This window comes from Capricornis sumatraensis, chromosome 16 (genome assembly GCF_032405125.1).
Source record: "Capricornis sumatraensis isolate serow.1 chromosome 16, serow.2, whole genome shotgun sequence".
Classification (NCBI taxonomy): domain Eukaryota; kingdom Metazoa; phylum Chordata; class Mammalia; order Artiodactyla; family Bovidae; genus Capricornis; species Capricornis sumatraensis.
Genome location: NC_091084.1, coordinates 54,013,925 through 54,031,735, shown reverse-complemented (window position 1 = coordinate 54,031,735; position 17,811 = coordinate 54,013,925). Strand labels below are relative to the sequence as shown.

The window sequence follows — 17,811 nt, the reverse complement described above, 5'->3', positions numbered from 1 at the left end:
GGGACAGGTCACGCAGCCAAGGACACATAGGAGATCTGCAGCTGAACTGAGTCTGGGAACCAGATTCCTCCCTCCCCCTGTGTACCAGTGCTGGGGAGCTGGTGCTGGGGTCCTTCAGGAGTCCTGTTAGGTGGCTGTGGAGCCAGGCCCAGAGACCTTCCTGCTTCAGCCAGCTGGTGCTACCAGGCCTTCCCCACTAGTCAGAGTTGGAGGCTGGGCCCTTCAGTGCTCAGGCAAGGGGTCCCACATATTAGGGTTGTGGAGAAGGAAAGAGGGCCCAGGATTCCTCACTTGAGCTGAGGTCTCAGTACCCAGGAGGAACAAGGTTGGGTGTCATGAATCAAGCCAGGGTGGCAAGGGGTCAGCCTAAACAGGGGATCCAGTCAATGTGCTTAATGCACCCTAATTCTCACATTAATCCTGTGAAACAGGCTATTCACTGTTTTGCACCAGAGGAAACCGAGGGGCAGTTTGTTGCCCCAGGCGTGTTTGTCAGCTGGCTCATGGAACAGTCTTGTGTTTCAGACACTCGCTTGGGCATGAGACCACCAGACTTCATTGTTCTAGGAATGATCCTGAGACAGGAGCTGGGAGAGGTTGTAGGAACACTGACCAGCATACCAGTAGGCCGCAGTAACTCCTCCCTCACTGCCTGCACCAGACACGCAGCACTGAAGACCGCACTGACCTAATAACAATCTCCTAAACGGCTCTCATCAGGCCTGAAACCAGGCTTCCCTGAGAATCACCACGAGGCAGAGATTAGGAGCAGGCCTTGCTGCTGGCCTAGAGGAGAGCTAGACTGCCAGAGTTTCACCGGGCAGGTCCTCACCCACTCACTGTCAAACCAGGGCACCTAGTACCACCTCTCCACCTAGGTCCTGCCTCACGGCAGAGTCTGCTCCACTCCTCTGGTTTCCACTCATAACCTAACCCTGTCCTTGGGGACTATAAGACTTCAGCTCAGAAGTAAGGTGTGGAATCCTTGGCCTGCAAGATAGGGATTATAAACAGCTTCAAAGAGGTGAAGCGATTTGCTCAAAGGCACACAGCTGGCAAGAACTCCTGGGGGTGTACCTAACTCCAAAGCCCACATTATTTAATGAACCGTGGGTCAGATTCTACATCTCAAGGTCTGCGGCTTTCTCCCTGATGGTTTGAAATGGCTTAAGCTAATATGATATTTTGAATGGTGGAATCGAAGCAATATCTATTCTACGGGGCCCTCTTTTGGCCCACCTCTTTTTTTTTGGGGGGGGGGGAGGGGCTGCACTGCGAGGCTTATGGGATCTTAGTCCCCCAACCAGGGATTGAACCCTCACTCTTGACAGGGAAAGCAGAGAGTCCTAACTGCTGGGCCACCAGGGAATTCCCTCTGGTGTCTCTTAAGTCATTCCATGTAAGTGGCCACCCTCTCTGTCATAAGCTTGAAACTCTCCTAGCCCAAGCCCAGACTTCAGTGAGGGGTGCCTCCCCTGGCACAGAAGGCAGACTGGGGAAGCAGGTGTGGTCTGCACAAGCCCAGGTGGGCCTGGAAGCTGGCACTCCCATAGGCCATACTGGCAGCAATGCTGTAACCCGGATACCTATGCCATGAGTTCACCAAGCACCTTCACATCAGTGAGCAGCCTGAGGAGGGTTATGGGTTCTGCTTTACCAGCAAGATGGATAATAATGTCCAAAGGGGCGGGGGCAGGATTAGAAGCAGAGCCCAGTTCTAAGAACCTGCCTAGTTCTAGCTCAGGACCCACCGCACAGAACCAGCCATGGAGACTGGCAAGGCAGAAACCTAAGCCATTTCTGGCACTGTGTCCTTTGCGCTGCCTCTAAGCAGAGTGAAGTTGTGAGAAGTGGCCTTCAAGGTTCTGACGTAGCTTTGCCACTGAGCCCTGTGTGACCTGGGACAAGTGTTTTGCTCTCTGCTTCAGTTTTCCTGAGTACACTGTGACTATATCACACTAGAGACTGCCCTTCCAGAGAGCTTGTGTCATGAGATATAGATCTGGGGACCCTCAGAGATGATGCCTCACTGCACCTCACTATCAAGGTGGGAGCACAGAGGCTCTGAACCCTCAGAGACCTGGCCAGGCTCACATAGGATGGGGTCCCAGCTCCTCAATTTCTTGGGCCCCGCCCTTGCCTCTGCTCCACGAGAAGGGCTGTATAAAGCTCTTCTCCATTTAACGCATAACTCTGCTGGGTGTAGCTGGAGGATAGGAAATAAAACTTTATTGTGTCAGTTCAAAAGTCCCATGCCATCCAGTCCTCATGTCCTGTCTGCGCAGTGGGCAGGCTCCCCTGCACACCCTGAGGCTGGGTAGGGGTGGGGTCAGGCCCCGCTCACCTTCCCCTCCCCCTGCTCAGCCTCCAACCCACCCGAGTTACAAATAACGTTATGTCAGCAACGCCTGGCGCAGCATCTGCTTCTTCTGGGGTGTGAGGCGGGTGGGGAACTGGATGTCGAAGTAAATGAAGAGGTTCCCCTTCTTGGTGGGGTCCTCCGGCAGTGGCATCCCCTCCCCTGGCACCTTCTTGAAGTACTTGGGGCTGAGATAGGGGAGGATGAAAGAAGGGAACTCAGAGGGCACGAGAGCCAGACATCTGCCCCTGCTCACATAACCTCAGGCAGGCAGCAGTCACCAGCTTCTAGAACCAGTGGCAGGGGAGAGGAGACTGGCTTGTTCCAGACAGCTTGCTCCCTGGAAATCCATTTACACTGAGTCTCTGATTCCAGAGGATTCCAGGAATCTCATTTAGATGGAAACCAGGACAAGGAGGGAAGGAAAGTGAGCAGACCCTGGGTTGGAGTGGGGAGTGCTTGGTTGCCAAGCTTCCCACACAGAGGACTGGGGAAGGGGCTTGGGGGATGCAGCTTAGAGTTCTGGAAATTCTAGAGGATGAAGACAACAGGGATTTCCTAACAATGGGGCCCTCTAGCCTCCACGATGACTTCATACAAGTAAAAAAAGGCACTCCATTTGTCAAATGAATGCAGCCCACAGCTTGGCCAGAATGGGGGCTGGATTTTGATCCCTCTCACCCCCTTGAACTGGGTGCCACCTGAACAACTGTTCCAGGCAAGCCTCTAAGGACCAGGAAGCCCTTCTCCCGTCTATTGGGGCCCAAGTAAATGGACTCACTGGACTATGTCATTGATGGGGATGTTGAGCAGACGGTCATCTAGGGTCTTCACCTCTACGGTGCAGCAGGTCAGAGCCTAGGGGGCATGAAGGCCAAAAGTGGGAGTGGTCCCTATGTCCATTTTGTTTTGAAGGTACTTTATGAGACTATCTGATGCCAGGCTCTAAGCTGGATCTCAAGGAGACAAAAGGATGTTCAAGGACTAACAGGTGAGTGAGCTGAGCAATTACCTGCCTTCAGGAGTTCACAGTCTGGGAGAAAAGAGTGACATTGATATATGTTATGATAGAGGGCGGTAAAGGGGTTGGTGGAGCCCAGGTGATCTGCCCACCCTTTGCTCCTCCACTGTGCCCACTCACCTTGCCCAAGGGGATGGAGTTCACAAAAAACAGGTTGTCATTCTCCCTGCGGAAGCGAGGGTGTAGCTTCTCTTTTACAATGAAGATGATGTCGGCTGGGATGATGTTGGGACCCTGGGCAGGGGAGGCCAAGGGGTGACAAGGACTAATTGGCTGTGGACCTTGGCCAAGTTCCTTTCTCTATTGTCTCCAAATCTTCATCTGAACAACAAGGAGATTAGACCAGTTTTTCTGGAAGGGCCTTTCCATTTTGGCCTTAGAAAGAAACCTACCCCAATGACTGCACACACCCACTCCCTGCCCATCACCCTCCCCTTGCCATTACTCTGCAGCCCAAGTAGATCAACACAGCTGGAGGGCAGCATACTGGGTTGGGGTCAGAGTACTGCCTGCAAGACTGTCCTGCCAAGCTTCATTAAGCCCCAGAAGTCTGCTGGAACTCCTGTGGGAGTTCGACAGAGGGACAGAGGAATCAGACTGGCCCCTACCCACCAGGGCTTCCAGTCTGGGGGAAGCAGGGACACAGTGAATCCTCAAGACTGAGATAAAGGGAACCCAGCGGTGGCAGCTCAGAGAGAGGTCAGGGAAGGCTGCCTGCAGAGGGGAGCTTTAGAACTGGGTGGGTTTTTTTTAATTTAATTTAATTTATTTGGCTGTGATGGGTCTTGGTTTTGTGACATGTGGAATCTATTTCCCTGACCAGGGATGGAACCTGGACCCCTTGCACTGGGAATGCAGAGTACTAGCCACTAGACCACTAGGGAAGTCCTAGAGGTAGGTCTTGAAGTGGGTTTTCAGAAGTAGGTGTTTCATAAGTGAGAAAGAGGCAAGAGATATGGGCAGAGGAATTCATCTCTCTGGCTCCAAAGATACCATCATTCCTTCTCTTTTCAGAATTTGAGGAATCAGCACGCTTTGGACAATAATTTTATATTTTTATTTAAATAAGTAATTTAAAAGTATTATAAATAAATGGCTTCTGAGTAGCTCCTGCAGTTGGGCTTTACTCAGAGAAACACACAAGGAAATCAGGAAGGGTACTTCCCTACGGTCCAATGTCCAAGATTCCACATTCCCGATGCAGGGTCATGGGTTTGATTCTTGCTCAGGGAACTAGATCCCACATGCTGCAACTAAGACCTGGCACAGCCAAATAAGTAAATAATTTTTTGAAAAGAAAATCAGAGCATTGATGTTAGGACTGGGATCTTCTTTAAGCTCTGGTGCTCTTGCCCTGAGCAAGTCCCTTCTCTCTCTGGGCCTGTTTCTCACTCTGCAAAATGAGGAGAAGTCCTGGGTGACCCACTCACCAAGGCACTGTGGGAGGCTCTGTCCCTCAGAAGGGGCAATAGGGATCAGCTCATCTCCCCTGCAGACTGGTCTCCCTTCCAGATAAGGGCTCCCAGGGGCCTCCTTCCTCCTCAGTCTTCCCATCACACGAACCCAGGTAACTGACCTTAGACAGCTTTCCCAACCCTCACCTGGTCCCCTTCCTTCTCAAAGGTGATACGTGTGCCCTGCCTCCAACCAGGCTTTACATCGATAGTGAGGATCTTGTCTTTGATGGTAGAGGAGTACCCATCCTCGTTCAGCACCTGTAGCGAGATGATGGGGAAGGAGGTAGGCTCAGGATTTCCCAGCTGGCTTTAACACACATGAAAGGTGCTCCATGGGATCTGTGCGCAGCTCAGTCCTCCAGCACTGGGAGAACCTGTCTGAGCCATCCCTACTCCCATCGTATTCCACTGGAATCAAGAACTTATGATTCCAGGATGGCAGGATATGTCATAGGGTTGGGGCCTGAGGTGCCAAGCATTCCCCATGAGTCGATCAAGGTCACAACTCCAGCCCTAGAAATTACATGGTCTTAGTGACTGACAGACACATGGTGAACACGCACTCACTTGCTCTCCCATCCCAGAGGCTCTGACCTGGAGCCTCTGGCAGATCTCTTAATCCCAAAGGGAAAAAAACGGAGGGCAACATGTCTTGGCCTCTGCCAAAGCATTCCTCTATCATCCATCTATTTCCCAATCACATGCCCAGTTGGGTGCCCTCCCTCCATGGAAAGCATGGCTGCGGCTGGCATCTCCTCTGCTGGGCAGATGTGTGAGGGGTCTTGCTTGGGTGCCTAGCACAGGGCTGGACCAAGGGACAGGGCCAGGATGGGGTCTGGGACCTGAGGCACTGAGGGTCTTCTTCAACCAGTCCCCTTCGGAAACATGCCGTGGCCCACCCTCCATGCCCACATGGCTCCTTCTTACTCCTGAGGCGAACACCCAGAAGAAACCTGCAGGGGACTGTCAGGAAACACCCAGAAGGCAGAATTCACAGGAGACTCCTCCCATCCAGAGCCTTCCCACTTCCCTCAGGGATGGGGCTGAGCTGAGAAGGGAAAGAGTTGGTCCCCAGAGGGGATTCCTACAGGTGGAAAGAGCCATGCTAAAACCCTCAACTGTCCCTTCCAAACTTCAGATTCTATAATTCGACCATTCTAGGGCTCCAAATCTAAGATTCTATGCTTCTGTGAGACCATAGCTGAGGTCTCCACTTAGGATCAGGGAGGAGGTGACCAGTAGGGTTGGAGGGGATAGAAGATGGCTCCTAAGTACTCACCCTTCGGGAGATCTTAATTTTCTTGGTGCAGCCAAAAAATAGGTCCTCCAGGGACAGGTAGAGGTCTCGTTCAATTGGAGGATCCTGTTTCTTGACCCCTCGGCCCCGGAGCCCCCCAAATTTAAAGTCTACCTCATTTCCTTCTGGATCAAAAAACTCTGCAGGAGGTGGGGAGAGGTGAAGAGTAAGAGAAATTATGTCCAGAAACTCAGATTCACAGACTGTCCCTCACCTCTTCAGTCCCCAAGTGTAACACCTAGCCCCCCATTCCCACCTCACAGACTTGAGGCCTGTTTGGCCAGGCCAGTGTGCTGCCCTTGTAATAGGGAAGCACCTTTGTATTCTATTACAAGGTAATCACTAAAGGGATATTGCTTATACGCTTAAATTATACGTAAAGGCCCATCTCTGGGAAAAGGAAATGGCTACCCACTTTAGTATTCTTGCCTGGGAAATCCCACAGACAGCGGAGCCTGGTGGGCTACAGTCCATGGGGTTGCAAAGAGTCGGATACAACTTAGCAACTAAACAACTGGGAACCCCGCCTCCCCTGTGATGAACATTAAGCTAAAATGCCTTTGCTCCGCTTACAGGAGACATGGTGACCAGGCTCACCTATGAATGCCTGAAGGGAGGAAGAAATGAATACATCCTCTCCCAAGGCTGAGTGAAACTAGGAGATGTTTGACTTTCAGTTCAGTTCAGTCGCTCAGTCATGTCTGACTCTTTGCCACCCTGTGAACTGCAGCACGCCAGGCCTCCCTGTCCATCACCAACTCCCAGAGTTTACCCAGACTCATGTCCACTGAGTCAGTGATGCCATCCAACCATCTCATCCTCTGTCGTCCCCTTCTCCTCCTGCCCCCAATCTTTCCCAGCATCAGCTCTTCTCATCAGGTGGCCAAGGTATTGGAGTTTCAGCTTCAACATCAGTCCTTCCAATGAACACCCAGGACTGATCTCCTTTAGGATGGACTGGTTGGATCTCCTTGCAGTCCAAGTGACTCTCAAGAGTTTTCTCCAACACCATAGTTCAAAAGCATCAATTCTTTGGTGCTCAGCTTCCTTTGTTGTCCAACTTTCACATCCATACATGACCAGTGAAAAACCATACCTTTGACTAGATGGACCTTTGTTGACAAAGTAATGTCTCTGCTTTTTAATATGCTAAGTTGGTCATAACTTTCCTTCCAAGGAGTAAGCGTCTTTTAATTTCATGGCTGCAGTCACCATCTACAGTGATTTTGGAGCCCAGAAAAATAAAGTCAGCCACTGTTTCCACTGTTTCCCCACCTATTTTTGATGAAGTGGTGGGACTGGATGCCATGATCTTAGTTTTTTGAATGTTGAGCTTTAAGCCAACTTTTCCACTCTCTTCTTTCACTTTCATCAAGAGGCTCTTTAGTTCTTCTTTACTTTCTGCCATAAGGGTGGTGTCATCTGCATATCTGAGGTTACTGATATTTCTCCTGGCAATCTTGATTCCAGCTTGTGCTTCTTGTGGCATTTCTCATGATGTACTCTGCATAAAACTTAAATAACCAGGGTGACAATATACAGCCTTGATGTACTCCTTTTCCTATTTGGAACCAGTCTGTTGTTCCATGTCCAGTTCTAACTGTTGCTTCCTGACCCGCATAAAGGTTTCTCAAGAGGCAGGTCAGGTGGTCTGGTACTCCCATCTGCTTCAGAATTTTCCAGTTTGTTTGATCCACACAGTCAGAGGCTTTGACACAGTCATGTTTGACTTTACCCCTCCCCTTCTAGTTTAAAGGAAGGCTGAATTCTAACTCGGGCAAGATGGTTCTTTGGCACAATGGGTCCCACCATCTTCCTGGTCTCCTGACTTTGCAAATAAAGTTGCTATTCCTTGACCTTACAACCCATCTGTTAATTTATTGGCCTGTCCTGCAGTGAGCAGTACAAGCTTGGACTCAGTAAATCCTCAATTGCAGATCCAAAGATAACCATCTCTTGAGGCTCTCCACCGCTTCATCCTCCTCTTTAGACTCCCTTCACCCACACTTCCCTACCTCCCATCCCCCCCTCCCCTCCCCCAACTCTGGGCAAGTGCTCCTCCACTCTGGCTGCCTCAGGAGTGGGAGGAGTGTCCTCTGGTGGCAGTGGTTGGTAGAGCCAGAAATGACCTGTTAGCTTCCGTGGAAGACAGGTCACAGCATGCAGTCCTCCCTACCCTCCCCCAGACTTCATTTCTCCTCACGGTTCAGCCCAGCTCAAGACCACTACAGATCTCAGACTCAAGTTCCTATAAAGTCAGCAGCTGAGATCCGGGAGAGGCAGGGTTAATCACTAACCAGTTAGAGAGGTCACCAATCTGTCCCCAAACTCCTCTTTCCTCAACTTCTTCTACCCCTGCCCAGCTAGCTCTGTGCTGTACGATGGAATCTTATATGCAACTATTACAATAAATAAGGTAGATCTGTATGTAATATAATGTATAATAAGAGAATCTCTAAGATATAAGTGAAAAAAATCAGTGTAAACAGTGTGGTCCCATTTCCTTAACAAGATGAAAGGCTATGTGAAAATAAATCTAAACTCATAAATGCACAGAATATTTCTAGAAGGATACATAAACTGTAACAGTGAGTGGCTACTTCTGGGGGAAGGAATGGAGGGCTGAAATTTATTTCTTTTTCAATAAATAGGGTTTTTAAAATATATATATATATGGGGCTTTCCAGGTGGCTCAGTAATAAAGTGGAGAAGGCAATGGCACCCCACTCCAGTACTCTTGCCTGGAAAATCCCATGGATGGAGGAGCCTGGTAGGCTTCAGTCTATGGGGTCCCTAAGAGTTGGACACGACTGAGCGTCTTCACTTTCACCTTTCACTTTCATGCATTGGGGAAGGAAATGGCAACCCACTCCAGTGTTCTTGCCTGGAGAATCCCAGGGACAGGGGAGCCTGGTGGGCTGCTGTCTATGGGGTCGCACAGAGTCGGACATGACTGAAGTGACTTAGCAGCAGCAGCAGTGATAAAGAATCCACCTGCCAATACAGGAGACAACAGGAGGTGTGAGTTTGATCCCTGGATCAGGAAGATCCCCTGGAGAAGGAAATGGCAACCCACGCCAGTATTCTTGCCTGGGAAATCCTGTGGACATAGAAGCCTGGTAGGCTACAGTCCACAGGGTCGCGGTTGGACACAACTTAGCGACTGAGCATGGATGAGCACGCACACACACTATATATATATTTCTTAAAGTAAACAAAACTACTCAAAGAAAAGCATCTTCTACAGCTATATCCTTCCCTAGTAAGGCAGAGGGGCAGGCAGGGCCTCTTACCGTTAAAGGGGTTATCTCCTCCAAAGAACTCATGGAAAACCTTTTCTGGGTTGCCATGGAAGACGTAACCAGTTGTCCATGGGGTCTGCGATCCAAACTCCAGAGGAATTCCGCCCTTCAGACCCTCCTCTCCAAACTTGTCATAGATGCCTCTTTTCACAGCTGTGGATATGCGTCACCTTGAGAAGGGGCCAGCATGGGGGCTAAGAGAGCTGGAGGGCAGGGAAGCCAGAGGATATGGGGCAGAGAGGAAGAAGCAGGGTGAAAACAGCCTTATTTTCTAAAGTGGCCATGGTCTGGAAGTCTTTAGAGGGAGACACTAGAAGTTAGGGATTTAATTTCACCCTGGGTGGACCTACGTATGGCCCCATAGCCCAGAGGAGAGATGAGAAAAACTAAAACTTGCTGGGGAGGGTTGGGGATTGGAGAAGAAACCGGGAGACTGAGGGTCGGGCTATTGAGCTGGCGTTTGGTTTAACTCAGCCATTACAGCTACTGTCTTATGTGGGTAAATACAGTCCTAGTGCCTTGAGCCTGTAGGATATAAGAAGTCAAGAGCTGCCAAATTCTAGAGCTTGGAAATCCTAAGAGTCCAAAGTCCTGAAAACCTGGGGCTGGGGAAACTTTAGTGATCTGGCCACTCTCCTGCACAGTATCCACACAGCCTCCAGGACAGTGTTTAGGGAACCCACGTGGGCACTGCACCCCACAGAGGCGAGGATCTCTTTCCCCAGGCTTCAGGTTGCCACAGCAGAGAGAGATTTCCCAATCACAGACCTCTCTCTGTCCCTTGGTACTTATGCTGTCCTCAGGGAGAGAGAGATTTGGCCTCTTGGTACTCTGGGAATAACTGGGTGTGTCTGCCTCAGCCTTAGCCTTCTTCCCTGGGCAGCAAGGATCTCACTTTGCATCCCTGCAGGGGACAGGTGAGGCCTGGGGGGTGTTGGGGAGCCCCTGCCCCGGGCCCTGCACTGCTGAGACTCGGGAAGCAGGTCAACCTAATCTGGGGGCTCTCTGCACCATATCCTCCACCTTAGCTTGTGTCTACTTTGCTTAGATTCTGGGCCGGGAAGAGGAATGCTTGCTGTCCATTGGGCCCCCTCAGAAAGCCTGACACTCTTCTGAGTGAGGAATGACATTGAAGGAGATGGCCGGGGGGCGGGGCGGGGGGCCGGTTTGCAGAGGAGCCACCCTCACGCTCAGCCCCAGTCACTCACGGTCACTCAGCACATCGTAGGCCTCTGCTATTTGCCTGAATGTCTCCACTGCACCTGGCTCAATGGATCTCAGCGGGTGGTTCTTAAGGGCAAGTTTCCGGTACCTAGAGAAGAAGGATTAATACCTTGAGGCACAGTCCAAGGCTCAGAGCTGGCTCTGCTGTCAGCTGCCTGCCATTTGTACAGGACCTGAAGTGGAAAAGCTGAGTATCTTTGGCTCCAAGTTTTCCTTTGACCCTTACACCCCTGTTCCAATGAAAACTCACACTGGCTTTTCGTTCTAGATAATGTTTTCTTTTTGCCTCTTCATTTCCACAACTATTGCAGAACCGTGTCTTCCTATTTCCAGTCCCCCCCACCCCCACCCGCCCCCGACTCCAGTTTATTCTGTGTGCTGCCGCCAGTTTGATTTCTCTCTTTTTTGTTAACTTGCCCTTTTAAGATGCTCCCTGACCAAGTCACTCTCCTGCCTGAACCCTTCACTGGTTCCTCCTTTGTCTTTTTTTTTTCCTTCAAGGAGTCAGGATTCAAATCTCATGCAGCTCCGGAGTTTCTCTCTTTTTAAAACAACAAAAACATTTTTTAAAATATTTATCTGGCTGTACTGGCATGAGAAATCTTTAATCTTCATTTCGGCATTTGAGATCTTTTAAATGATGCTTTCAAACTCTCAGTTGCAACATGTAGGATCTAGTTCCCTGACCAGGGATCAAACCTGGGCCCCCTGCATTAGAAGTGTGGAGTCTTAGCCACTGGACCACTAGAGAAGTCCCATAAAAACTTAAAAAAAAATTTTCTGGCCATACCACACAGACCAGGGATTAAACCCAGCCCATGGCAATGAAAGCGATGAATCCTAATCACTAGGTCACCAAGGAAATCCCCGCCCTTTGAATTTAGTGTAAAACCCAAATGTCTCTAAGATTCGACTCCTCCTTCTCACTCCGCCCTTCTCACTCACTCCCCTTCCTTGCTGCCACAGCCTCTCTGGTTCTTCTCTCCAGGCTCCGCACTCTGCACGCTGGACTGCTCATGCCTTCAACACTCTCCTGCTTTTACCCGGAATGATCAACCCTCTTCAGCCTCCTTCATCTCCTCCTGGCAAATATTTATTCATCTTTCCACATTCAACTCAGGGGTCCACTCCTCAAGGATGCCTTCCCTGACTACAGCCTCCATTCTAGATTAGATTTCCTTTCCAGCAGCGCCAGTGCCTTTGATGCTGGTATTTAGCACACAGTGCTCCCGCTGTTTGATGGGCCTGTGAGTGAGTCCCTCCAGCTGCTGTGTCTGGTTCTGCGTCCTCAGTGCCTCTCACCAAGTGCAATGAGTGAATGAGAGACATGAACTCACCATTCCACAAGGCAGCCCCTTTTGCTGTGGGACCGCTCTGACTCTTGAGTAACACTTTTCTCTTCCTGAGCTGGGTCTGCTGTTCTGCAACTCTGTCTCCATCCACAAGGGTCACAGTTCTGATCTGGGGCCTTACAGATAGAATCTGCTCCACCTTGAAAGACTTGAAGGCAATTGTCACAGCCTCCCTGAAAGTCCCAAATCAGCCCTTCTCACTTGCAAAGGTTGTAGTTAAGTAAGAGAATTGCAATAAAACTCTAACAGTGAGTAAAAGTAATGAGGTTTGAGAAGAGTTCAGTTTTTCATATAAACTTGAGGGATTTTAAGATGATTCTTGTGGCACCTGCTTTCCTGAGTGGGAGAGAAAGGGGTGAAGTCACAGCCTAGAAGTGGCAGCCTAAAATGAATAAGAACTTAATAGCTGGGTGATTATGAATCACTTTGGTACTTTACTTCATTATATGTTTAGTCTTTTGGGTGTGTGTGTGTGTCAAAATCTAGGTACTCCCATAACGGAGTGTCGCAAACAAGTGATTCACGCTTTAAGAGTTGTTTCAGGGAAGGAGAGTTAAAAACTGTCATTTAGAACATAAATTGTTTTTTTAATCACTCTTTATAAGACATGGTTTCAGATGCAAATGACTGCTCTGCATTTTCATCTCATTATCTCATATAATTCTATTTCAGTACCACAGCAACTTTTTTTTTTTTTTATGAGAGATGGGAAGACTGAGGTTCAGAAAGGTTAAGTAATTTGCCTAGGTCCTACAGCTAACAGGTAAGAGAACCTAGGTTCAGACCTCACTCTTTCTAATGCTTCAGTCAGTTCAATTCAGTCGCTCAGTCACGCCCAACTCTTTGCGACCCCATGAACCGAAGCACGCCAGGCCTCCCTGTCCATCACCAACTCTCAGAGTCCACCCAAACTCATGTCCATTGAGTCGGTGATGCTATCCAACCATCTTATACTCTGTCGTCCCCTTCTCTTCCTGCCCTCAATCTTTCCCAGCATCAGGGTCTTTTCAAATGAGTCAGTTCTTCCCATCAGGTGGCCAAAGTATTGGAGTTTCAGCTTCAACGTCAGTCCTTCCAATGAATATTCAAGACTGATTTCATTTAGGATGGACTGGTTGTATCTCCTTGCAGTCCAAGGGACTCTCAAGAGTCTTCTCCAAAACCACAGTTCAAAAGCATTAATTCTTCTGCACTCAGCTTTCTTTATAGTCCAACTCTCACATCCATACATGACCACTAGAATAACCATACCTTTGACTAGACGGACCTTTGTTGGAAAAGTAATATCTCTGCTTTTTAATATGCTGCCGAGGTTGATCATAGGTTTCCTTCCAAGGAGCAAGCATCTTTTAATTTCATGGCTGTAGTCACCATCTGCAGTGATTTGGGAGCCCCCCAAAATAAAGTCTCTCACCGTTTCCATTGTTTCCCCATGGAAACAATGCTTCTAATGCTTAGGTTATCTTTCTGCTTTCCAACTGCCCTTTCTCCTTGTGACATTTCCCTAGACACATTTCACTGGCCAACCAAATGAACAGTGGATGACATCACAGACTATCCTGAATTGTTCTCTAATTGATTCATGAGTTTGTGTCTTATTTCTCAACCACTGTAGACTCTCTCCAGTTAGCTCACTGAGATCCCTTAGTAGATGTGATCCATGGTAGGCAACAATAGTAGGCAAGGTGACTGAATATTGGCTCTGCCGGTTGCTAGGCAAATGGTCCTGGGATAATAATGGTACCTGCCACTCAGGCTGTTGTGAGGATTAAATGAAATGATAGAAGGTTCTCAGAACAGCATCTGCACAGTTCAATGGAGTGTAGCTATTGTCAGTAGTCCATGAAATTATCCTAGATTCCTCCCTTTTTCTTTACCCCACAATGATCCAATTAATAACTAAGTCCATTCTCTCTTCTCTCTCCAGCTCACTGCCCTGCTTCAAGCCTCATCTTTTTGCCTTGATTATTGTGACAGCCACTGAAGGGGTCACTCTCTTTTCAATATAGCTTCCACATGCCTTGTATGTCCCCTTTTGTAACATTCATCAAGCTTACTGTGACTTATTCAACATCTGTATTCATCAACAAAATTAAGCTGCACGTCTGATTCACAGTAGTATCTCCAGATGCTGAGACCACACTGAACCCACATAATATTCACCAAAAAACATTTTTTCAGAAAAATGTTCTGATTCCTGCCCCAGATTTCTCAGAAATACTACAAAGTCCCCGAGACTTGATGGAACTATTCAGAGATGGGATTTATTCAATACCAAAACCCCACGTGACAGCAGAATAAAATTTGTAACACATCTGGCCAGGTCACTCTCCCGTTCGCAATCATGTGGGTCTCTACAATATTAAGGGTAAAGTCTCCTTTGTTCTCACTTTATTGCTAGGAAGACCATGGTACCCAGGAGAACAGACAGGGCATAGACGGTAACGGATGATGAATTGGGAACCCTGACCCAACCCAAAGCCAGGATGCGGGTGTGCAAGAAGTAAGAGAAGGAACATGGTTTACCTTGCCTGCCCTAAACTGTGCAGGAAAGTTCAGTTTGGAAGAGATGAGGGTGAGGCCTGTCCCAGCACAACCCAAAAGCTTTGCTCCTGCCCCAACTTACGCATTCTTGATCTGAGCATCTTCTGAATTGCGAGTGATCTGGAGCACAGAGTAATAATCCTGGCCCATGGCTGGCTGGTTGTCAATCGGTGGATAGTCCTGACTCCAGTGGCAGGTCTGTTAGTCTGCATTCCTTGGTTGCTCCTGACAACCGCACAGGGGCACTCTGGGAGTTGTAGTCCTTCCTTCCTAAGCAAACCCCCTTCTCACCTGTGCCTGTAGAGGAGGGATTGAGAGAACTAGGACTGACTCTGTAAGCCTGATAAGAAACCAGAGTTTTTAGGGAGAGTAGAAATCTGTTTTAATTAAGTTTTTTTCAGAGCAAACAGATTTGGCTATTTTTTTTTTTTACTTTATTTTGCTTTACAATAAATACTGTATTGGTTTTGCCATACATTGACATGAATCAGCCACGGGTTTATTTAAGAATGTTTTCAGATTTTCAGAGAAGGTGTGAAGATAGCATTCTCGTATGCCCCACACCAGGCTTCCCTTATCACAAACACATTACACAAGAATGGTACGTTTGTCAGAAATAATAACCCATATCCATACGTAATCTATGGGGGCTTCCCAGGTGGCGCCAGTGGTGAAGAATCCATCCACAAACGAAGATGACACAAGAGAGGCGGGTTCAATCCCTGGGTCAGGAAGATCCTCTGGAGTAGGAAATGGCACCCCACTCCAGTACTCTTGCCTGGAAAATTTACATGGGCAGAGAAGCCTGGTAGGTTACAGTCCATGGGGTCGCAAAAAGTCAGACATAACTGAGCGGCTGAGCACATACATAATCTATAACATAACTCCATACTTTATTCACATTTCCTAGTTTTCACCCTAGCAAAGAAAAAACCCTAGGGTCTTTTTTTTTCTTCTCCTGTTCCAGGATCTGATCCAGGAAATAACATTACAATTACTTGTCATGCTTCCTTAGGCTCCTCTTGTTTACAGCTATTTCTCAAAAGTTCCATGTTTTTGATGACTTCGACAGTTTGAGAGCATTGGTCAGGAATTTTGTGGAATGTCCCTCAATTGGATTTGTTTGATGATTTTCTTATGATTTAGACTGGGGTTGGGGTGCTTTTGGAAGGAAGACCACACGGGTAAAGTGCTATCCTCATCACAGCAGGTCAAAGGTGTGTACCATCACGACTTATCGCCGAAGACGTTGACCTTCCTTGATCACCTGCTGAGGCAGTGTTTCTCAGGTTTACCCATTTCTGGCTTGTACTCTTTGGAAGGAAGAGTACATAACCCACCGTTAAAGAGCGGGGAGTTCCATTGCACCTCCTTGAGGGCAGCAGTGCCGTTTTCCTCTCAGTCACCCACACCCAGCCACCAAGCTCAGACCATTTTACCTCCTAGACACCTCTCGAGCTCCTGCTCCACTTGTCCTTCTCCTAGCCATGGCCTTGCTTTGGCTTTCTTCTCTCAGCAAGGCCACCACGACTTCCTCCCTGTCCTGCCACCTTACCTCTACCCTGCCAAGACCTCACTCCACTGACTGCCCGGTTAATCCAAGCTGTTCATCCTGGCACACGCTCTGTGATCGGCCCCCTCATACTTGCTCTTACCTCTCACACCCACCTGTAGCACCAGCAATTGCCCAACTAACCATTCTCTCTCTCATACTCACCTGTGCTGCCACCTCTGCTCAGACCCTCCCCACCACACCCACCGCGGACCCTGGCTTCAACCCAGATATTTTTTTCTTATGAAATAGTCTGCATGCACAAGAGTAGCATTAGAGCATTTGTTATTGAAGGACAGTTGCCCCTGTGTTCCCCTCCCTACTTATCACTCTCTTACTCTATTAGTTGGCCAATAAGTCTGTTCAGGTTTTTCCAAATTATTGAAGAGAAAAACTAGAGTGAACTTTTTGGCCAACCCAATACTATGCCTTGTATCTGGTGGTGTACTGGTAAATGGTTAACAGGCTTGCCAGAAGGGAAAAAAAAAAACCGCCCTGAATTATAGCACTTACCAGTTCCTCTCAGGTTGGCACAAGCCATCTCCACATACTGCTGCATGCTTCCCAAACATATGTACCTTTTCATATTTTTAAACTTTCTAGAAATGGTATAATCTTTGCAAATGGCATGTTGGTGCATGTGTATGACATCTTCATAGTGGCTGTTTAGTACTCACTGCTGATCCTGAATATTTGGGCATGTGTGTCAACTCTGCAAGATAATGTCAGTTTTCTGATGTGGAGATTCTAATTTACAATGGCAATGTAGTAGTATATATGCGCTCCTTTTTGCTCCACATTCTCACAATTCTTGGTGTCAAAGTTTTAAATGTTTGCTGATATAGGTGTGAAATAGCATCTCACTGTGGATTTTAATTTGCATTTCTTGGTGGATGTCTTTTCATTTTTATTGCCAATTTTTTTCTTCATTGTGAAGTGCTTATTTACATCTTTTGTCCATTGTCTTTCTGGGCTGCCCTTTTTTTAGAAAATTGATTTTTTACTCTTTATGTTTCTTTGTTGATAATATAAAATACAAACCCCTTCCACCTTGGAGCTTGTCTTTTTAGTGTTTTTTTTTTTTTTTAATTTATCAACCTGTTTCTTTTGGGTTATACTTTTTGTGTCTAGTTTAAGAAATATTCCCTATACAAGGTCAAAAAGATCTTCACCTGTATATTCTTCCAAAAGTCCATTTGACTTTTAAATCTTTAATCCACTTAGAACTTATTTTTCTATATATGGTTCCATGTAGGTTTTTTCTTTTTGATATCCCATTGTTCCAGAACCATTCATTCATTCAACAGTCTGTTGTTTTCCCACAAGTCTGTGTGACTGCTGTGTTAAGTACAGAAATCACCTAAATGTATGGTTTGTATCTGGACTACGGCTGTGGCTCCATGGGTCTGTCCCTGAGTCAGCACCTCGCTACAGCCCTTCCTCTTCTCCTCCTTCTTCCTCAGGAGTAATTTCTCTAGATACTTAGCCTCCTATTCCTCTCAAAGGGAAGTGTGTTATTAAGAAAGGAACTAATATCAGTCATACAGGGAAAGAGAGGTGCTACATTTTAAAACTCATCTCTCATTGTGGATGGAAATTCTTGATCATTCCCTGATGACATTTCGGATACTAATGACCGAAAGAACTCTCCTGGGTCCTCTGAAGCCACACTACTACAGAGGAGGGCCTGCCTCAAAGTATTA

At 47.8% G+C, this 17,811-nt stretch overlaps 1 protein-coding gene across 1 annotated transcript; it reads right to left on the bottom strand.

Moving 5' to 3' along the window:
• Positions 1-2,393: 2,393 nt before the first annotated feature.
• DNAJB13 (DnaJ heat shock protein family (Hsp40) member B13) lies at positions 2,394-14,706 on the bottom strand. The gene is made up of 8 exons (XM_068989310.1): positions 14,639-14,706; positions 10,645-10,748; positions 9,428-9,589; positions 6,117-6,274; positions 4,982-5,095; positions 3,501-3,614; positions 3,141-3,217; positions 2,394-2,547 (listed from the first exon to the last, which is right to left on the bottom strand). Exons 1-8 carry the CDS (start codon positions 14,704-14,706, stop codon positions 2,394-2,396), a joined length of 951 nt encoding a protein of 316 aa, XP_068845411.1.
• Positions 14,707-17,811: the final 3,105 nt, after the last annotated feature.

Coding starts and splice junctions, on each gene's coding strand:
- DNAJB13 (XM_068989310.1), bottom strand. CDS start 14,706: ATGGGCCAGGATTATTACTCTGTGCTCCAGATCACTCGCAATTCAGAA. Junction 9,590..10,644: donor CTACGATGTGCTGAGTGACC/GTGAGTGACTGG, acceptor GCATATCCACAG/CTGTGAAAAGAGGCATCTAT. Junction 3,615..4,981: donor TTGAGAAGGAAGGGGACCAG/GTGAGGGTTGGG, acceptor TCCCCTGCCCAG/GGTCCCAACATCATCCCAGC.